The 23,416-nt window shown below is 36.1% G+C and overlaps 1 protein-coding gene across 5 annotated transcripts in view; it reads right to left on the reverse strand.

The window, feature by feature from the left end:
* ZNF236 (zinc finger protein 236) overlaps positions 1 to 23,416 on the reverse strand; it is a 68,109-nt gene that overhangs the window by 6,617 nt on the left and 38,076 nt on the right. For 3 of the 5 annotated variants that reach the window (XM_052703829.1, XM_052703825.1, XM_052703827.1), the window contains 15 exons: positions 20,296 to 20,447; positions 19,067 to 19,173; positions 18,822 to 18,973; positions 18,496 to 18,708; positions 17,694 to 17,973; positions 17,088 to 17,191; positions 14,717 to 15,082; positions 13,285 to 13,430; positions 11,919 to 12,162; positions 11,343 to 11,522; positions 10,297 to 10,449; positions 9,862 to 10,052; positions 7,625 to 7,756; positions 3,556 to 3,753; positions 1,994 to 2,123 (listed from right to left, as the gene is read on the reverse strand). In XM_052703829.1, the coding sequence (XP_052559789.1) occupies positions 1,994 to 2,123; positions 3,556 to 3,753; positions 7,625 to 7,756; positions 9,862 to 10,052; positions 10,297 to 10,449; positions 11,343 to 11,522; positions 11,919 to 12,162; positions 13,285 to 13,430; positions 14,717 to 15,082; positions 17,088 to 17,191; positions 17,694 to 17,973; positions 18,496 to 18,708; positions 18,822 to 18,973; positions 19,067 to 19,173; positions 20,296 to 20,447 (2,748 nt within the window). The remainder of the gene's footprint in view (positions 1 to 1,993; positions 2,124 to 3,555; positions 3,754 to 7,624; positions 7,757 to 9,861; positions 10,053 to 10,296; positions 10,450 to 11,342; positions 11,523 to 11,918; positions 12,163 to 13,284; positions 13,431 to 14,716; positions 15,083 to 17,087; positions 17,192 to 17,693; positions 17,974 to 18,495; positions 18,709 to 18,821; positions 18,974 to 19,066; positions 19,174 to 20,295; positions 20,448 to 23,416) is intronic. The other 2 variants (XM_052703826.1, XM_052703828.1) reach the window with 2 other exon arrangements.

Consider the following 23,416-nt stretch of genomic DNA (forward strand, 5'->3'; position numbering starts at 1 on the left):
ACTCAACAATCTTTTTTATCTTCTTTTTAAATAGTATCACTGTTACACAGCAAGTTAAAGCAATTCCCTGTGGCAATGTTATGTTTCCAGCTTCATCTACTTCCCCCCAATCTTCCATTGGAAATCATGTCATTTATTATTCATAACACCACAATGCAGTCTTACATGTAGACTGAAATTCCACCATGTTAAGTCCTTCATGAACAAAGAGCAGAGACAGACGCAAATTTTAAGAATCTACTATAAGTATGAGAAAATAATGAAAAGGGAACAAGTGTGTAATGGGATAATCTGATAATCTAAATAATCAGTACAAAGTAATGGTCCCCACACATCAACAGCCTACCAGAAGTCACATAAACAAAAAAAGAATTTAAAGATGCTGCTCTATGAACACTCGAGGAACATATTCATTCCCCTCAATATTTGGCACAGCCATGTTAGAATGAATGAAAATGTGTGGAATTTTGAACAGGGAGAGAAATGCAGGGATCACATGTTGTTTAGAGACGGGAATAAAGAGCTCAGTGTGGGTCATTTGGTGTAGAGAGGGAAGAGGGAAACAAGGAAGGACAGACATACAGATAAGGGAAGTAACAGGAGGAGACAGGGAGATTGAAAGAACACAATTAAGTGCAGCTCAAAGTCACTTAAGTGTGAAGACAGTTTGCAGTTGGTGCAACAGAGAACAAAGGTATACATGAATGGAAGTCCAGCACGATACAGAGACATCTGGCAGCGAGTTCTGCAGAAAAGCCATAGTACAAATGCATCTGAATAAGACACTCACTTGTTGAAGTCAGAGAAGAGCAAATTCTAATATTTTAAGATATATGATATGAGAGCATACACAAGAAAGTCGAGTATTTGGGCAAGCCTATTCTTCAGAGATACAGTACTTAGAATTACAAGACTGAATCTGTGGGTACAAAGATCCATCCAAAAGACGAAACTCAGATTATACCTCATGAGACAAGCAAGTGATGCCAACTATGGAAAAATGACAAGGTTAACAAGATAGCTTAAATGAAGAGATTAGAAATTTTGCTTTAAATCCATGAACAGTAGCCAAAAGCTACATAAGACAGTGAAAATACCACAGAAAGAGAAAGCTCCGGCTGACTCACTGAAGGAAACAGTAATCATGTTACTGGAAGTCCTCCTATGCTACAGCATACACAGTTACATTCCTTAGTCTTCAGCAGCAGTCTTCTCCATTCCTTTTTAATTCTAGCAGACACGACAGCCATTAATTGGCAGCAGCGGTATGGAAGAAAGTAGTTGCTTCAGAGAATAACTCCAATGTTTAAAACTCATGTTGTTAACACACACAAGGTGAAGGGGAAGGCAGATGGGATCTATTACACGTAGCTTTCTCCTTGTGGCAGGCCACAAACTGCAGCCTGAAGAGTACTTCATCAAGGGAAATACGTGTCCCCCAGGAGGAGACAGTGTAGTATAATTACAGAATAACAGTTAAAGAAAATAACTTGGCAGTAAAGAATACAACATTGTATTCTAGCAGCAGAGACAGATGAACTGACTGATGGTTGAACTAACCACCAAGCATCACTTACAGCAGTCAGCTTCAGCAGTTAAGACTGTTCTTTAACATCACTAAACACACCAATACATTTGCACATTCTCCTACAGTCTTGAAGATATCCAGTGTTTTCAAACAATGCCTTAAAACATCCATTTATCAATCTATTTCAATGACAAAATTTTCAACATAAGCTTGTGTATTCACATCACTGCTGCAGTACAGTGAGTGCCAATATATGGAGATTCTTAGTCTCACCACTAAGCATAGATTTAAAAAGAATATCATGCTACTTGAGATTGCAAGTTTGCTCTCATTTTAACCTTTTTCTTTTCTTTTTTCTTTGTTATCTAAATGCAATTACCTGAACCTAAGAGCAAACACTCTGAAATATAACAGTCACATACGCATAAGAAAATTGTATGAGATGAAGATCATTTCTGATGTTACCTGTGTGAATGCGACAATGTCTCTCCAGCTGACTTGGTTTCGCAAAAGCTTTTTCACAGGTATCACACTTAAACACCCGAGGTTTCTGGGAGCTCAGGGAAGGTCCAGCCTGATGGGTTTGCATGTGTTCCTAAGGTAGCACAGAAAAGATGACATCTTAGAACCATTGAGCATAGAAACATATTCACTTTTGAAGATAAAAGCAGATGATCTTAGTCATCAATAGAAAACGCACAGAAGATGGAACCCTGCATTTTTTTCTAAAAGAGAGACTTGTTTGTATATCATCTCTTTGTAGGGCTGAGGCATCAGTAGCTTTACATTTCTGAAAGCCTCTGTCAAGAAATATTTATTTTGCATAAATTAGTACCTTCACAAATTATCTGAAGTAAGATAATATAGTGTTACTCATGAAAACCCAGTGCTCTTTGAATGTTTTTATCACTTACAAACATAGATTTTTGTCAACTATGTATCATAAGCTAGATTTTTCTCCCTTTCTACAGTACCCACCTCCCCATCACTTGCCTGATACACGGGCATTTGTACCCAGGTCCCAAATGAAGATCATTCTAAAACAGTAAAGGCCTCAAAGGAGAGAACTGCTACACACACAGCTACAGTGTCAGCATGCAAATGGAACCACTTACAACCAATTGCTGAATTACTCAAAAAGAAAAAAAAAACAACGCTAAGGTTCTTAAGAAACATCCTAAAAAGCTCAGAAAGGTAAGACAGCACAATTTTATAGGTATTAATAATTTACCATCAGTGAACTTAATTCACTAACACTGGGCTCAAAAAGTTTACTTCTACAAAAAGAAGTTTAGGAGATTGGTGTCTGATTTCTTCATTTTCACAATTACTAATTCTGTATTCAAATCTCTTTTTTTTTTTTTTTGCTGACAACTTTCTCCTAAAATACAGGTAACTGAGTTTCACAGCATTTTGTGTTTTCCCAAGAACCAATAATCTTTTTGTCACATGTGCTTGCCCAAAAGACACAAGCTTCACAACCAAAGTATATTTCCTTAAAATATGATACTACAGTGAGAAGAAATCTTCTGAAAAACTCTCTACTTCTTAAGAAGTACTGAATAGCAACAATATAAGGGGATTTTAAAACAAATGTTTGCTCTGAAGATGTCACTTGTACTCACAAAACAGAACACCCAAAAATCAAATAAGAGCAAGGATTTTGCTTTGCATTTTACAATTACAAAAAGTGTATCTGGAAAAGAAGATAAGCAGCAATAATATATATATATAAAAGAACAGAATAAACACCTTTTTCTGACACCACTGTTTATATGACAGGTATCCACGTTTTTCTTTTTGTGGACAACATATACATTAAAACACTAAAAACTTCTCCATGCTCCACGGAAGAGTTATGTCAGCATATGTTGTCATTTAAGTTCCCCCTCACAGACATCATGCACTTCACAAACTATACATGAACAGAAAAAGTAAAGGGCTAACAGGTATCTTTCAGTAACATGACAACAATTCCAAAACAAAAGAACAAGTTAACAGAACAATCCACTGTTATTACCAAATACCTTGAGATGTGTTGCCCGCTTAAAGGCTTTATTGCAGACATGACAAACATGTATTCTTTCCTTGCCGTGAACCTCTTTACTGTGATGCATCAACATGGTGGCTGAAGAAAAGGTCTGACTACACTCAAAACACTGGTGCACACGACCTTCTTTTTCTGCTTGATTGCTTTTGGTCACATTAGGAGAAACCTCTGTCACCTATAACGATTTATAAAACACAGTCAAATAATCAAGTACACCCACAGCAGACTGGGTGGTTGTTCTGGATGCTGCTTTGATGTGATCAATTTTTTGAGGGTGCTTGCAAGCACCTTATCAACACAAAGGAAAGACAAGTTGTATGTAAACAAACATGTATTTCACTGCTCTTAGAATAACCAAATTTTAAGGAAACAAAAAGATTAGAGTAACTATGCTCAAATTCATTTATGCTGTAAAATCTGATGTGTCTGAGTACATAAACATTTTTTTACATCCAGTTTTACATAACTGAGATGTCAAATTATTCTTACCAAACAAAATTCAAAGCCAAACAAAGTTCCAGAGAAAAGAAAGAGAGAGAAAGAGAGAAAACATCTCTGACATTTACAAAAGGAGAATGTTTATGGTTTTCCATGTGGTTAATTCATTCATCCACAAAGATGGTGGAAGGGCCTGGAGCATCTCCAGGAGAGGAAAGGCTGAGTGAACTGGGTCTGTTCAGCCTTGAGAAAAGGGGACTGAGAGGGGACCTGATCCAGGTCTATAAATATCTAAGGTGTGGGGGGCAGAATGGCGAGGCCAGACTGCTTTCAGTGGTGAGTGGAGACAGGACAAGGGGAAACGGCTGGAAACTGCAGCACAGGAAGTTCCGCACAAACGTGCACAAGAACTTCTTTACAGTGAGGTGACGGAGCACTGAAACAGGCTGCCCAGGGAGGTGGTGGAGTCTCCTTCTCTGGAGATGTTCAAGACCTGCCTGGATGCCTACCTGTGCGACCTGCTGTAGGGAACCTGCTTTGGCAGGGGGGTTGGACTCGATCTCTGGAGGTCCCTTCCAACCCCTACAATTCTGTGATTCTGTGATTCAGTTACCTTAAGTAAGCATTTTTGAGCTACTAACAGTCTCAGAAATAACAATGAAAAGCTGACATGTCTGGGCATGGTTTTGCTGTGTTTCACTTTCCTCAAATGAGGCAACATGAAACTTGTTCAACTTCATGGAATTTTTTTCTTTAAAAAGAAATATATGAAAATACAGAAAAGAAACTAAATGCTAAGTAACTAATTCAGGATGAACTAAACTCGAGAAAGGTACAAAGCAGTGCAGAACATTACCCATAGTAAAAATCAGGAATAGTAACAAAATTAGTAATGATGTAATAACAAAACAACTAAAAAAAGGGATTAGAAAAAACCTTTTATCACACACACTTATTTATACATTTCCAACTAGTTCGAACCTTTCAAGAAATTGCTGAAATGTTTACTGGTAAATCAACAGTCACCAGAAAGGAAAGTGGTCTTCATTAGTGTTACATGTTGACTGCTACCATATGGCTTCTCAGGTACTGTCACAGTTTGCAAGTGACATTCTAGTAAGCCTTATGAAATGCTACTCTGATTTATGAAAGCATATACAGTTTGAAAGACAAAATCCAGTCCTAAATTTAGAGATACAATACGGACAAGTAAAATTTTAGACCACCCATTTTCACAGAGTATGTGAACCCTGCAAAATTGTTCAGAATTCTCATTCAACCATATGAAAGTGTAAAAATAGGAAATTAATAGAATAGTTCAAGTTGGAAGGGATGCCTTGAGATCATCTATTCCAAAATTCCAAAGAGCAGGCTCACAGTCATGCCCAGACAGCTTCTGAATATCAAGTATGGAGGCTCCAGACTCTCTTGAAAATCTGTCCAGAATTCAACCACCTGTTTCACTCACAGTAAAACAAGGGTTATAGCCTGCTATCGTTTCATAGGCACCACTGAAATCAGACTGGCTCTGTCTGCTTTATTCCCTCACATCAGATACCATGCACACTGTTAAGAACAACCTCACCATCACCAACCACCACAAAGGCTTTTATCAGGCTGAACAATCCCCACACTCTGTCTCTCCTCCTGCAGCAGACACTAACACAATCATCTCTGGAGCCCTTCACTGTACTCCTTACCATATGTTCACGTCCCTATTTTACTGGTGAGTTATGACTGGGCAGAGCACTCCAGAGCATGTCCTTTCATTGGTGCTGAGTAAAGGGAAAGAATCATCTCCTACTGCCCTGCTGGCAACTATAGAGTCATAGAATGGCCTAGGTTGAAAAGGACCTCAAAGATCATTTAGTTTCAACTCATTGTTAAATACTTCTTCACTAGTACCCCTCACCCCCTCTACATACAAGTCCTGCTCTACTAAGCTGCTTTCCAGCACATACAAGTGCATGGGGTTATTTTTCTCAGGGACTGAACTGTGCATCTCCCTAAATGGAATTTCATGACATTCCTGTTGGCCCATTTCCCCAGCCTATCAATATGCTTCTGAATGGCAGCACAACCATCCAATCCATCACAAAACTCCTCACAGTTTTCTATAATCTGCAAATCAATTGAGCATGCTCTCTGTTCTATCACGCAGGTCATTAATGAAGAGGTTAAATAGTACTCATCCCAGTATTTCAACCCTGAGGAACACCACCAGCAAATGGCCTTGACATTGTTGCACAGGTAACATCATCACTGAATGCAGCAGTTCAATCATTTTTTTGTTTCTTTCCTTCTCTCTGGTGCCTGAACTCCATTATCTACAGTCTCAGCTACCAAGGGTGTCCCTGACATTCATATTTCTGACCCTTTCAGATGATCTTAGGTGGGCTGAAGTATATGCAAACCAGGGATTGCAAATCATGGAATTAATTAGGTTGAAAGAGACTTCTTGAAATCATCTAGTTCAGTTCCTCTACTCAAAGTGTGAGCTAGGGGCAGGAAACCCAAGACTGTGTCTGATGAAATACAAATCTTCAGATTCTTCTTAATCACGTGATCTGAAGCAAATGATTAGTATTCACCACAGCCTGATCTTCCTGACATCATTCCCCCATAAAGCCACAGCTGAATCACCATCCAGCTCCTATGCAAACCTCCATGTAATCCCACTATGGTCTTGTTGTCCTGTCCTAAAAAGCCATCATCCTATCATAGCTGTGCTTCATTTGTGTGTGTTCTACCTTCTTTCTGTGATTCCCATCAGATTGCAGACTGTATGCCTACCTCCGGCTGCATCTATCAGTGTACAGACATGCAAGAGAGGTATGCATTTCTGACAATTTTCCAAGAAGCCTGAGGGAGTTTCCTCTACTATTTTGTCATCTCACCACCCTTATGAGCATAAACTTGAAGAGGGTCCGCTCTTTTCAAGCATTTTTTATGTTCAAAAGTTTCTCTCACTCACATCAGTCACAACTTGCCTACATATTGATGTCTGCTTGCCAATCCAGTGCCCCACATCCTTTGACTGTTAGTCAACATCTGCCTCTACCGTATTTCCCAGTTTAGAGATCGTGTTACCTTAATGAAATTATTCATCCTACCTTCAACAAGACAAATCTGAGCTACCCCTTCTGATAATATTACTGACATTACTCATGTGTAACAGCCTGTGGAAACTCAAAACACTTAAGTTGAAAAGTTTATACTCCATTGTTAAACCAATTTGGCTGGAAAAAAAAAAAAAAAACAATAAAAAAAAGAAAAGATATAGCAATAGATGCTGCTTTTCCCCAACAGCTCTTAACTTCATTTATTTTTATTACCTAACAAACTTACTTGGATTTTTTTTGGAGAAAACTGCTGAGTAACCACTGCTACAGTTTGTAGAAAAACACATTATTAAACATATTTCTCTTTTGTTTTTCAGCTCAAAACTTAAACACAATCTGGGTGATTAGGAAGTCACAATGAATCTCTTCCCAGTGCTCTTAGGAATGACATCAGCCTTCCTGCTTCAGTATACAAAGGAATTATCCTAATATTTTTATTAATAACATTCTTTACCCACAAGAGATACAGAAATATATAATATCTACCTGATACGTTATTTCATCAGAGTTTGTAGCTGCTGAATGGGGTGTATGGCTCACCAGTATGACTTGCTGTGAGCCTGACCCACTTTGGCTAGCGAGACTGGAATCCGCGAGTATAGCAGGGAACTGCTGACCCTGTCAAAGAGGGAAGGGAAGAAAAAAAAAAAAAAAGAAGAGTAACTACATTTAAACAATTAATTGCAGTCACACAAATTATTTTTATACCTCAAAATTACTTCTTTTTTTTCCTTGAAAAATACCATGACAATTTATTTGAACAATTGCTAGAAGCATTCCTTCTCCTCTGATTTTAAATATACCAAGGTGTTAAGTGTAAGAACAATTGGAAGTCCAAAAAAGCAAAAACTCTAATTTTTCCCCATCTTGCATCAATTGCTGCACATTTCAGCCTTCATCTTTTGCCTCTTTAGATGATGCTCTCCATAATGTTATCTTTCGCTTTTTTGTGTGGTCTTTCCACAGATTTTTCCTTTTTTAAATCTATTAATTAAACATATTTCCAAAGTACATGAAGTCGAAATATAAAATAACAAATTAAGTTTCAGAATTTTTAAAATCACATTATTTCTATTTCTACATTACCACTAAAACTTCTACATGTGAATCTATACATGTGAATGTATGTTACACATTACCAACCCATTTATCAAGATTCATACTATGTACAGCGTACTTGTGCAGCATCCAATTTTTTACTTGACTTAGTATTAAGAGTAGCGTCTTATAAATAAACATCAACACTGCTAAATCTACATTGTTTACATTATTACAAACTCTGAAATGAAAAATATATGTTGCTTCTTTACTCCACAACACCAAAAATTCTCAACAGTTCACAAGAATCACGCAAGCCTTCCCGCAACCCTTTCTTGACTTTAGCTTTTGACGACACTACAAAAATCTTACATTATGATAAGAATGAAATTAATACTGAAGCTTCTTGAGAGGTAATAGTCATACGGCATTATTCTTGTGTAACTTCTTCTAAGTTTACCTCTTCATTCATAGAATGTCTTGGGTTGGAAGGGGCCTTCTGCTTTTAACCCACCTTCCATGGGCAAGGATATATTCTATGAGATCAAAGCCCCAGCCTACCTGGCTTTGGATATCTCCAGAAATGTGGCCCCCTCAGCTTCTCAGGGCAGCCCCTGCGCCTCATTCACCCTCTGAGTGAAGAATTTCCCCCTAACGTCTAATCTAAATCTCTTATTTAACTTCAAAACTGTTTCCCTTTATCCTCTCACTATTAGGCCATGTAAAAAGTCAGTTTCCATCTTGTTCTTAAGCCCCCTTTAAATACTGAAAGGGCACAATACAATCTCCCCAAAGCCTTCTCTTCTCCAGGTTTAACATCCCCAGTTCTCAGCCTCTCCCCGTAGATGGGAGCATTCCAGCTCTCTAATCATCTCCATGGCCCTAATCTAGATAAATTTCCAGACAACATAATTCATTTAAACACTTATGTTGCTGTGAAGAGACCTGTTCCAATTTCTCTTCAGTTCATATTTTCTCAAGCACGCTCAAGGTAAAAGAACAATCTTATTTAGGTTTCCACGATGCAAAACCTCAAGGAAGGTACTACACCACAGTCTCCATAACGTGTCCTATTATTAAAGATTAACTGTTCCTCCTCAGATAAATTTAAAATTGTTTTTCAGTTTTCCCAACACAGCTTCTTGTTTTGATCATATTGTCCTGTCTTTTGAAAAGCGGGGATAAAAAAAACCAACAACTCATTAAGAATGACAACAAAACAATTTCACTCACAACAATAAAGGCAGAGATACAGACAAGGTTTAACCAGAAAAAAACACAAAGCAAAAAGATAATCATCTTCTTTATTATTTATCCTGCATGTACCTTAGGTAGATTTGCTATGAACATCTCTGAAACATTTTTACTGTAACATTTATGCCAATCCTTGAGAAAATATTATCTACCAGCTTTACCATTAGGTACCCACAGCAAATACTCTTTACTCATCCCCCTTTTTATTTAAAGAGGAAAAAACAAACAAAAAAAATCTACAATTAGAAGACATTAAGTTTCTCGTATTTTGACAGCTTTTGCATTCTAAAGAAGAAATTACAGCACCCATATATAAAACCAGTTTATCACAAAAAATTCATCTCAAAATTATTTTCTAAGAAAAATCCTAATTCCAGCCCTCTAAGACAATAATGCTAGCTTATCTGTCAGTTCAGAAAAACACTTCTTACCTGTGATGTGATATTAAGTGTAACTGCATCAAGACCACCTGACAACATTCCCTGAGTATCAGCAAGGGTCAAAGTGACACTACCATCTCCTCCAACTCCTGATGAAGACATGACCAAATTCTGGGCAGAAACTGTAGATTGAGATATGGGTGTTGTTGAAGGAAGGTTTGTTCCAGTTGTTGTATTAAGCTCTGGAATATATGTAAAACAAAAACAAAAACAAACAATCTACAGAATATCCTAGGGGTAGGCATTTCCTTCTTGTTCTGTGGAGTGGATAATTTAAATTGGTACAGCAATTTAAAACTACTGAGAAAACACCTAAATCTTGTTGTTGTTACTTAATTGTAGTGTGCAAGACTGTATTATTCCTGCCTAAAGCTTATTTTTTTTTTAACAAACTTATTTTTTGTTAGAAAATCACTGGAAGCATACCTGGAGCATTTAGTGAAGTACCCTGAGAAAGAAGGTGGTCGTTACTTATAGTTAATGTTGCACCTGTACTCTGACTGTTGATGGTTGGTGCTGTCAACCTTAAGCTACTATTCAGATCACTGCTTCCAGAACTATGCTGAATAAGATCTTGACCTAAAAAGAAATTAGTCCTATTACAGCCAGAAATATCTCAACATTATTCTACTACTATACTCAATTAAAAAAAAAAAAAGTGATCATAAATTAAAAGCAGAAGATAAAACCAAAACAAGATTCACTTCTTCACATGCATATTTTTACAAAAAACTTCAACATATTCTTAATATAGGTTCAGACGACAATATACAGAGAAATACCTGTACTTCTTAATATTTAGACAAATATTGATAGATCTTAAATTCAAGGCACAAGAACTTCATGAAACTATACAAGCTAGCAAACTGAAGACTAATAGTTAAAACACTGGATCCACTTAAGAAATGTAATTAAACAAACAAGTCTTTGAGGAAAGTGGACTGCTAATTATATTGTACACAAAATCAGTTTCCTAAAGGCAGTGAAGATAGTCTAAATGTGTTTAAAGACACCTAGAGTACTAACTACTTACTACAGTGACTGAAGAGTACACATGCAAGGATGGTCAGAACATCTTTTGGAATATGTATTGGAACAGGTATGGAAGTGAATTTATATTAAATAAACTCAACCCCAATGCCTGCCTTGAGCTGCTTGCTCCTATCCCACCAGGAATTACCCAGGAATTGCACTAAGCCAAATGAGTCACAGTGAGGAAATAAGAACTGCTTACACAAACTTTCCCCGAGAAATATCTGTTGAAATAAGACCATGAATAAAACAGGGAACTGATCTTACATTTGTACTCACTGCAATTGCATTTGGCTTTCAAAGGTAGATTTAGAAAATACCTTTTAAAGCTGATGAATATAAAAGGAATGCAGCTGACAGCAAAAATATGCTCAAATACTGTACCAGCTAGCCTCTGAAACAGAGATCTGGTACCACTAAAAATCATTAGAAATACCAACCAGATATTGTAAGAGTGATTTCTTGAGGACTTCCTGATGAGCTTGCAGTAGTAGAACCTGTAGCATGAGCTAGAACTTGACTCAAACTGGAATTATTTATGGTCAACGTTATCTCATGTTGTCCATTTGAAGATGACACCATACCCTGTGAAGTCATGACCTGAGAGATGTCCTGTGTACCTAAATATAAAAAGGTAGAACAAAAATTTCCATGAATATCCTTTCTTTACAATATATATTTTGTAAAACTACAATTACAACATTATTTTTTGAACTAGTATGAAAGACTTAGCCAAGGTAAGACGGTAAAACTTGCAATCTAAAGGAGAAATTATTTCCACAGTCTAATTTATTCCTCTACAACTTAAAAAGCTTTTATATTCCTAAAAGCTATACGTATTCTGCAATTTTGTAGTACACGTTATGAAAACCTTGTATTCAAAAGTGACAAAGTTGCAGAATTTGACAAATACACTGTTACAAGAAGCATATATCCAACTTACTAAACGAAGTTTTAAAAAAAGTGAAAAGTTAATGCTAAACAATTCAAAGCATAAGACTAGTGACACTACTCACCACTAGCACTGGTCGTCAGCACAGACTCTTGCTCAGATAGGGATCCAATTGTCATGTTAGCTGAAGATGTTACTGTAGGCTGCAAAGACAGGCCTGATATAGGCTGAATAACCACGTTAGCTGGCACTGCATTTTCCGCTGTCTGGAGGGAGGGATTCTGTGGAGCCATACTGGGATCTCCAGTTAGTTGCTGAGCAAGTATATTACTCTGCTGTAAGGTTTGCTGTAGAATGCTTGGATCAATCTGAAAAACAAATTCTCAGTCTGATCAATCTGACTTAATAAATCTGGGTTACATGAATATTTATAACAAATCCAGAATTCAGAAAGGTGCATTTGGAATATATACTATTTAAGATTACTACTAAAAAAATTAAAATTTTTGAAGTATCTATTTGTAGGATGCCTATTCAAAGTCCAGGTTCAGGAAATCATGATCACAGCTACAAATAGGCATACTGGGTATCTACTATATTGGCATTTTGTAGCGTCTTGCATGCAAGGCTTATTGCTCACAAATCACTGAAAGGAGCAGAAAGGAAAAACACCATCAGAAATGATCTGTTTTTCAGTCTTTATGGGTCCTAGAAGTTCCAGTTCACCAGAAAATATCTGTTTTCAATATTTAAATACACAGTTTTCTTTGGGATGAGTGTTTGGGAATTAAGGGAAACAAAACTAGAGTTTCCTTTACTTTTAGCTATAAACTTTTTAAGTAGACAGACTTCAAATGAACCAATGCAATTCAGATTATGATCTTTCCTTGACCTAGGAGTTGGACATAGAAGTCACCAGAAGTCTTTTCCTCAAAACAAGTCTCTGAAACTAATCAAACCCAACCAATTTCGTCAAATGATTCTTTCATGTCATTTTGAATTCTCAAATTTATTAATTTCACTTTCTTTTATGTAAAGTATTTCTATTGTTCATTTTACAAGTTCAAATGGCATTTGAACTATGAGTCTAAATGTTTAAAACTAGTCAAATAACGCAAGTGTCATGGTAAGGAAAATTCTTAGTAACATTTGGGTTCTTCTGTTTTGAGGAGGGTGACTGGGAGGGGAGATGTTGCTTAAAATGTTTTTTTAAAATGAAAAGACAAAATGCCATTAAAAGAAAAAAAAAGAAGGATTTTAAAGAAATCTGTCAAAATCCCAGAGAGGTAAAAATCCGAAAAACTTGAAGAGAAAAAAGCCAAAACAAAAATCCCACCATGAACCTAAGCTCTAACATGATACAACTGAAACAGCATGGAGCTGTCAGATGTCTCACTCGAAGGTACTACTTCAGAAGTACATATACTCATTAAACTTCCTTCAGTCTTCAAACTGATTCTATAAAATCAAATAAACTGAAAACAACCTACCTGTAATGTTATGTTGTTGATACTAGCAGCATCGATTCCAGAGATTTGAACATTTTGTCCAACCAGATTAGCAGCAAGTTGTAACTGTATTCCTTCAAGAGTGGCCAAGCTACCATCTGTCAAGGACACAGTTAAGTCACCTCCAGCTACCAAAGAAAACAGTTGCATTATGTTTTTCTTTATCATTACTGACCGTCTCTTTTAGCTTGCTTATTTTTATAAACAAAATCAATACAGAAACTACACATACACACTTCTGTGCGTCATTTCAACGTTCTGGCTGGCTAGTTTAAAATTTAATAAGTTCCATGTCATTTAGGAATAGTTATTATTTAAACAGTAGCTGGCATCTTCCAAAATAAGAACCACTCCAGAGCACCTACCAACATAAATCTGGAGAAATTTGCTATAAGTGTTCCTAAGTGTATGCTACCCCTAAAAACAAGCAGCAATTATACACACAAGGTATGTGCATTCTGACCCTTAGCACACGTGAGAGCTGTTACCATATTTATACACAGCACATAAACATTGTTCAAGGAAACTATGGACAACCTAAGTAATCACATGGATGGGAAAAAAAAGTGCATTAGCATTTGAAAATCGAAATCTTAGCAATTTAGAAAGCTAATGTTAAAAATTGAAGACACTACCTCTACAAAAGCTCCCAAAATGTGTAAAGATCACCTCGTGTTTGACATACAATCTCCAAAAACACCTTTATTATGATCAACCAGCATCCTTTAGTGGATGCCCGAAAATCATCCTTCTTTGTGAATAAGTATCTTTAGCATAAAAACATCTTCACAAAAAATATCTACTCAGGGCAAAATACAAACCACTAGCCTGGATTTCAGAACTTTCCTGCCTCTTCCTAGGATTTCTGAACATAACAAATGCTTCATTCTGTTCACTCGGAATTCCAAGCAAACATCAGGTAGTTTCATAGCAATGTATCACTCTGGTATTTAACTCCAGTAATCTGAGCTCATCTTATGACTTACTCTAAACAGTTATCTAAATCCAGCCAAATGAGCTTGGAAGATACTGGCAAATGTTATTTGAAAAGTTTGATTTGTGATAAATGTGGTATTAATAATCATTTTGCTTCTTATTAGGAAAAGGCAAGAATATTACAAAAAGAATACAAGTAGTCTATCTATTTATTATCAACATTTTTTTTTCCTTTCTATAGTTCAACATCACAGCAAACCTGAAGAGAACCTTCTAGGTTAACTGTGACTACCATAACATTTTCACTTTCATTCTAAAATAAATTTCTATTTATGTCATGACTGTGCATCAAGTTATCAATGCAATACAACGCTTACCTGTTTGGAAGTAGTGTTTGGTATAAGTTTCTGAACTCTAACAGAAAACAAAGTTCAGTACTTGATTTAAATACCACCACCAAAAAGTCATCCATTTTTACCTGACACGGAAGCAGGCAGGATAGCCTGGCCCACCAGTCCTTGTTGAAGTAAATTTTGATCAAACTGACTTGTCAAAACAGAGTTATTCATGATGAAAACATTAGGATCTGTTGAAGATGAATTAAGAAGACTGACTGGCTGCAATCCCTCAGCTGAAGTGCGGGCAACAGGCTTCCTAACCTTCTTTGTTTCTGGTTTATAATGACACTGGATGTGGGTTTTTCTGCGCCCAGAAGTACGAAACCGTAAATCACAGTGTGGACATTTAAATGGCTTTGCTCCTGTATGCAGACGCATGTGGACTTTTAGACTTCCTTTTGTAGAAAAAGAATTACTGCACACATGACAACTGAAGAGCTTCTGACCTGGAAAAAAAAAAAGCAAAAAAAAGCAAACAGATAAATGAGAATAACTCTAAAATTCAACAGACCTGTGTCAAGAATTTAAGAAAATACTGATTCTAAACTATTTTGAAAAGAAAGAATTTGAAATAAGTAGCCTTTTTCTTTATAACTTTGGCTGTTTTTCAAATGAACCAGTAGCCTAAATTAAGTCAATCTTTACTTCCTCTTAATTTCTGAAATTCATCTTATTTTTCATTCAGAATCTTAATAGGTCAGCTTGAGGCCTCTTATCTTCATTAACATCTCTCAAATTCCTCACTAACCAAGTAGTTTCAAAAAAACCTCAGTTTGAAACAAAAAAAAGATAAAAACCCTACTTTCTGGTCAGAACTGTATTCCTATGACCTGGTGATGTTTATTATTTACAGTTGATAATGAGATCACAAAAAGAATCAGGGCATGCAGTTTCTCCTATGGAGTTCTAAGTCTCGTTTATTCAGAAGAATTTCCCATCAAATTCCTGAATTATAGTTCAACCTATTTCAGATTATAGATTGAGGTTACACTGATATCACATTTTGCTCAACATAAACAAAATCTCTGGCAGCATTCAAGTTCAGCAGAAACAACCTAAGAATAGCAAATCAATGTAGTTCATGAAGACAAGAGAGGCACAGACTGCAAGCACAGGCATCTCCCCCATTAAGAATACCAAGGAAAAAAACGTTTTCCAGTCTTTCCCTCTAAAACCAAACCTGGGAAAAAAAAAAGGCAGGGTGGAACAGAGAACAAGGGAACAGCAAATGAATTAACAACATCAAAACAGTTCAACTGGCATTTGGGTAATGCCCTTAATCATATGCTTTCACTTCTGTTTAGCCCTGAAGCAATCAGACAGTTGGACTTGGTCTTTGTAGGTCCCTTCCAAGTGAACTACTTTATTCTAAAGAGTGAAAAGTGAACTCAACATCTGAAGTCCTCTTTAAACAGAAGATTAAATATTCAAATTAAGATCTGATGTGATTTTTATTAAAATGCCAAAATTCTGGAGAGTGAAAAGAAGAACGGATGGACTGGAATGTTGAACTTCAACTATGAACAGGGATCTAAGGATCAAAACGAAACTTAGAGGGAAGACTATTACAAATTGGCATGAAAAGACATATACAAATGCCAAATGCTAAAGCAGCATCGAAAGTGTAACTAAGTGTACTTTATTGCATCTACAAGATTATGTCATACTGCTTGCTATCCAATCAAATTATTAAAAGAACCATTATATACACAAGAAATTAATAAGCAATGAAGCAGAACTATAATTATGCCACCACACTGTGTATGCTAAATCAAAAAGAGACGCTGGGAGTAAGTATTTAGCCAAAGGACCAAATCTCACAACCTTTAACCCTATGTAAGACCTGGTTTCATGTATAACAATGAAGTGTAACTATGTATAGTAACCACAGAACAAAGGTCAACAGCATCTGTACTCAAAGCAAGGCTGGATGGGACGTGGTCTAGAGGGAGATACTGCTGACTGTGGCAGTGGGATTGGAACTGATCTTAAAGGTCCCTTCCAACCCAAACCATTCTAATAAGATAACTGAAAAGAAACATAATTGAAGTGCTTGCTCAAAGAAATTTAAAACAATCACCTCAAATCTTAAGCTTTTGCAAACCACAACTCAAAGAATTTTTAACATTTAATTTTATAAATCATTATTATTATTTTTAACTCCACCCTCTTGCTCAGGAAAACCATTTAGCACTGAGATATTACCACTAATTTATGATTAAATTAGTGCAGATACATATATATATTCTCCACGAACATTATTATGGCATTTTGAATAAACCATACGATTAAACTCGATGACGCTGCAAGCACCAAATGTCACCTAGCCATGGCACTCATGCCATTTTCCCCACATCATAGTGAAATATATAATGCCTCCCAAAACCTTCAAGCTAACACAGCTATGAAAGTAACTGGTTTCTTGACAAAGACATTCAAAATCATACTGACCTGTATGTGTTTTAACATGACAATCTAGAGTGGATTTTACAGTGAAACTCTTCCCACATTCTTCGCACTTATACGGCTTCTCTCCAGTATGGATACGAACATGCCTAATAATTCCAAAATACACACACACGTGAATTTCTGTCCTTATGTCAGCTTCTATGAATATTTTCTACATTATTAATTTTAGAAATCCTCAACAATTAATATCAGCTTTACAGTAAGCAGAACAACTAAGGAAGACAATTCAAACTTGCACAATTTGTCAAACTGAAAAAATATTCTTGTTTTATTTTTTGTTTTATTTTTACATGCAAGTCTTGTTTTACGAAAAAATAATTTATTCTGAAACTGTAAAAAAGGTTCTAATAGCGTAGGAAACCGGAAACATGAAAAGACTGTTCTTCTCAGATACAGAACAAGCAACAATTTCATACATATTGTTAAACCATACATACGTATTTTTAAACCATTCTGAAAAAGATAAATTTACATAAACATGAGTCAAGCCTTAGCTTAGGCATAAAAAGTTAAAACGATCTGTTACTACCAAATGCCTGCTAAAGAATTTGGAAAATTGAAAAGATACAGAAGTTTTCCATTTCTTACCTGACTAAATCACTGGGCTTTTTAAAGCTTTTGGGGCAGTAACTACAACAGTTGGCATATTTAGGCTCTGCTTCCAATTCTGCCTGCTTATCTTTGATCTCACTAATTCTGTCTTTCTCTGCAGCAGACTGAACAAGAACTTTTTCTGACACAGTAGCACTTTCTCGAGGCCTAATTTTTGCCAGTTCTGCTGTTTCTTCTTCTGTAAAAGTTATGACACCAGGACGAGATTTTCTGGAAGCTCTTTCAGAATTTTCATCATCATCTTCAACACATGCAACTACAAAAAAGAAAAATTATATATATATATATATATATACATACATACACACACACACACACACACACGTATTTTTAATCTGTCAGCTGAAATTACAAAAACATAATGCTTATTACAAATACATTATTAAATACAAGGCCACTGTGCAGCCTGTGCTTCCACTTAATCTCTCTTTAAGAGATGTAACTATGCATATATCTTTAAAATAACACTAGATTTATTACTCCTGTTTTTACAATAATTAAATACAGGTATAAATTATTTAGAACAAAAGACTTCTACTTTAGTGGCACAAAAAGTCATTATGTAACATACAATACCTTGAGTACACTGGATAGCCTCCTGGCAGACTGATTTCTTATAACAACTTAGACAAAAAAGCAGTTCCAGCAGCCCTGGACATTACATGTTACCCATGCATTAAGGTTAATTTATAGCATTATTGGTACAGCATTCATGTAACCTACTGAAACATCTGTACTTGTTACGTAGTAAGGACTATAAGAGTAAAAATGAAATTACCTCCCCCTCCTGTTTCTGTAGCTGATGCTACAGCTGAGGAGACTGCTTGATGTTTTTTCATATGCTTTTTGCAGTGAACAGTTGTTCGAAAGCTTTCATCACAGAATGGGCACTTGTAAGGCTTCATGCTCATGTGAGTTGCCATGTGCCTTGTAAGGCTGCCATTAGTTGTGAAGGATGTATTGCAAATGCTACAGCTGAATGCTTTAACTCCTTAAAGTAACAGAAACAAGTAAGTAACGTGCAGTTGTTCTGTTTACTTACACAAGTTTGGGTATAGTAAACACTCTGACTTAAGAAAATGGAGAGCTGGCATACTCTGTTACCTGTATGAGTCTTTTCATGTGACTTAAGAACTCCTGAGGAAACAAAGCCACGGCCACATAGTTGGCATTTATAAGGCTTCTCACCAGTATGCGATCGTACATGTTGTTTCAAATGGCTGGATTTCTTAAAACCCTTGTTGCAATATTCACATCTATTAAAACAAAATTATTAGTTGCATACAGTTAGTGGCCATAAGACATCCAGGAAATTCTATGGCTGAACCTAAAAGTAAAGTATAACAAACCTATACGAACGCCTGCTTTGATCTTCACTGTCCTCAAGAAAATGAGGCCTTTGGGTATGCAATTCAAGCTCTTCTTGTGATGACTGATCTTGTATCAAGCGAGTAGTCTAGAAATCAAAGCCTCAAGTAAATTTCACAACAAAATACTACTACAAAGCCATGCAAGTAGGCAAGGAAAATTAAAGCATTTACAGAAGTAAACACAAAGCCAGAGATCTATTCTTTCACAAATTCATGACAAGAAATTGAGTGCAATGCAATACCTTAGCTCTTTCATAGGGAAAAGCTGAAAAACATACATCTACTGAGTCAGAATAAACTGTCAAAGGTGCACTTATACCTTCTTAAAAGTCTAGAAAAAAAAGTCTCACATTTTCCTAAATTTTATGGTGTTTGAAGGATTAAATTTAACTCTAAAGTAGACTTACTAAGCAATAGAAGACCTACACTGAGCAGCAAAATACCCATTAGTACTGACAGTCTTCAGTATTTTCTGGAGTTTTTCCTCTGAGAAACAACTACAGAAAAACCCTCCAGCAAAACATGTTGTAATGTTTAAAGAAAACTTCAGAGACTGAACTTACTCCAACTTCTTCAGATCTGAAAACCTACCTCACTTCCTTGACCGGATTTTGTCTTTTACCAAAAAGCATAAAAGAGCTTTAATTCATGCAGTTCAGTATGGTAAAGACAGTCCCCATTACTAGATATGGCCTTCATGCTATCTGCTATTACTATAATAAAATGCGAAATTTAAACTGCACAGTTTTTTTAAGCAACTGATCTGCTTTACAAACTTAACCAGATGAGAACCATGAAAGAATAACATACTATGTAACCTCAGTGAATGATGACTTATATATTTGTAATGCTTTTATTACTTGATCATACCTTTAATAATTTAGGAATTAGGAAATAATACAATGCAATAATGCAAGATATTTTATAACACTAAGTCACATGAGAAGACTCATAGGGGTTCCTCAGTTCCAGATTTATGATTTAAAAGGATATAATGCTATGAAGTAAAAAGTCTTGAGCAAAGTGTACAATCCTTGATGAAACAAGAACTAATTACAAGCCACACTCCCTTTTTCCCAGCAGTTTAACATAAGCAACCTAGGAAAGACTTGAAACTTTCCCAATTTCTCAGTTCACATAATTATTTATGAAGAACTCACAAGAAAATCCTCACTGAGCCCAACACAGTGCCATCTAGCAGTACTTACTACATTAATAGCGTCTGTATTAGGAACTTGAAGAAGGGATGGTGGATGGTAACTTGTTGAAAGAGCCTGAGATTCAAGTGTGCTTGAATCCTGCAGCTGCTGAACAGCTGGAAACTGAGTCTGTTGATTGTAGCTCTCATTAACTGCAAACCCTGCCAGAAATATAAAATCACAAGACCAGAAAATACACTGAATTGAACTCTGAATAACATCACATTTATTGAAGACTACCTTCAAAATAGATAAAATAGTATTACCACACAGTAATACTCATTTTATATTCTTCACTGCTGAGTGGCAAAATACACAACTGTTGTTGGCATAATTGTGTAATTGGGTTACTTACCATTAGCTGGAATTCTATTGGACAATCTCCTCCACAGAAAAACACTGTTTGAAGTTTCTTCAGGGTGCCACAATTACCTTAGAGCCATTGAAATTTTGAATTTCTTGTATGTAAGCATGCATGTGTCAAACAGGTTGACCCATCTCCCTTTATCCACGTTGGTACCACGCTCCCTTAACTACACTGGAAGCCGATCACAAGGATGCAAAGCTCAGTGGGGAGGATGGCGGGTGAGTGGAGGAGATGACCCAATAGGAGAACTCCAGTTTCTGATAAAGTAACCCCACTGTCTCCTACTTTGGATCTCCTCCACATATTCCCACTCTTTAGATAATAGTAAAGTATGGCCTCTCAAAGGCAAACTGCAAAGTAAAAATAAACATTTTCATTCACATTTCCAGTACAAAGATCTGACATTTATTTAGTTTTGTTCTTCTAGAACATCAGATCTTTATTACCTTGTCTTCTGAACAAACGAATGAATGGACTGCATAACTCATTCAAAGCCAGGGAAATACAGCTCAGATTGCAATTTTTTATACTAATAGACACACTCTTTTATCAGCCCTTCCAAGCTCTAATATTTTTAATGTATATGAATAGACAAGTAAATGTTATGCAGGGGAAAAAGGAGAAACCACAGGTATTCATAATTAATAAGAGTAGTAATTTTCTCATTTCTGTGCAGTTTGCCTTCAATGGACAAAAAGGGTGAAGGTTATGAAAACAGGGTAGAAACAAACCCATATCAGATCATCACAGCACCAGAGGCCAAAAAAGCAATGCTTGGAGAATGTTTTGAATTACAGAATATCAAACACTGGGATGCGTTAAGTATAATCAGAAGTTGCCCCAAAAGATATTTTTCACAGCAAAAGAACACCTGTCTATAAAGAAAAGTAATCTACTTATGTGCTACTGCTTATACCATAGAATGAAAAGTCACAAATGTAAACCAATCTTGAAAGCATCATTAGTTAGGTAGTGATTTAGAACAAAACCTAATGCTGCAATTCATGTATTAGATTCTCTCTTATAACTGCCAAGATTATAGGAAATAAAAAGATTCTAGAGACTAAATCTTGTAGCTGAACTACACTTAGTGAAATGACAAACTAAGAGTAGTATGAAGAACAGCCATGAAAAGCTTTATGGTCATTAGATGGCCACTAACTGCTGTTTTCAAACAAAATGTTAGAAGCACTGTTATGGAAAAGTAGTATTTTTGCTACATTTGGTAAGAATACACGCACAAAAAAGGCCTCAAGAAACTAGGGGAAAAAAGATGCCACCTTCATAGCCTGCATACAGAAACGGACATAACTATCAAATGTAAAAAGAAACAACAACCTAAAAAGATACTTTTATATAGTATACTTTCATCACTATTTTTTACTAACAAAGAAGGAAAAAAGCTATTTTACCCAATACCCACTTAAATTGTTTTAATAATTGTCATTTTCCATATCAATTTTTATCCAGAGATTTAAAAAATTCCCAAAGTGCTTAGGAAGCAAAGTTCTGAACTTGGAGTTATTTTGGGACAAACTGAAGAAAGAAATACTACTTCTGAAAGCAGATCAGGGATTAATACAAACCAAATGTTTAACAGGAATACATACACATCATGTTGCTCAGCACCTAGGCTGAAGGTCAATGTCCACTCAAAATTTGAAAGGATCTGACAACTCTGAATATGTGGACGACAATTGCCACCACCACACCATTTTCACAGAACAACTTTAAAAAGTCTGAGGAGACAGAAGTATAACTAGAGCCTTTAATTTCTGCTCTTATTTCCCATCAATACCTATCATTTCCCTCAAACTTTTGCCTAACCTTTTTTTGCCAAGCAAAGAACAGAAAACAATTTTGGCACCAAAGTTAATAACAGGAGTCTCATACAACAGTCTTCTAAACTTTGAAAGACCTTTTATGTTCAGTGTAAGTCATCAATTGCAATGTAATTTGTAACATCACTTAACCTACTCTCTTCTACACTGACAGAATTTACTGAAAATATAGAATATTCTGTAAATCAGTTTATGAGCAGAATCAGAAATCAAACTGTATAATGGTTCATAGAAAATACACTATCTTGGTTTGCTCTGACAACTCAAAGTCTCTGTTTTCTGAACTGACTGGTCATGTAAATTCTAATATCACAAATGCATCTACATGCACTTGTTGATACCTGTGGAGATCAGTGACTAGCAATCAAATGTTCTGCAAGTTTGCTACTTAGGCAACTTCTAGAACCAAGAGAGCAGCATCCACTGGAATGCATGTGTAAACAGTTACTCAAAGAGCAGGAGTATCAAGTCCTAAGACTGTAAATCAAGTTCTTAAGAAAGCAGAACAGCAGTCTGGTGGCAAGGGTGTATTCACATGGGCTACAGAATAATAGTATTTGAAATTCTTGTAGTATTTCAAAACACTCCCCCCGTTACCACTAATTTAATTATTAACATTCAACCATGCTTCCAGGGAGACTTCAAAGGAAGAAAGGGTGACATAATCTATATGAAAACATGTTTGGTGACAGATGATGTTCAACAACCCAAAGACACTTCCTGATAAAAAGATCTATTCAGTTGTTCTGACCTCACTAAAAAGGAGGATACCTGGATATGTAAGACCAGACAGAACACTGCAGTGCTTTTACTGTCCTTCAAAACTACCTGAAACAAAACCCAGATGAAATCAGAAGCGCACTCAAAATACACTTCTTAACCAGTCTGAACATATCAAAAAGAAACTCTATCTCAACAAACC

This window comes from Tympanuchus pallidicinctus, unplaced genomic scaffold, assembly GCF_026119805.1.
Source record: "Tympanuchus pallidicinctus isolate F22 unplaced genomic scaffold, pur_lepc_1.0 scaffold5, whole genome shotgun sequence".
NCBI classification, from domain to species: Eukaryota; Metazoa; Chordata; class Aves; order Galliformes; family Phasianidae; genus Tympanuchus; species Tympanuchus pallidicinctus.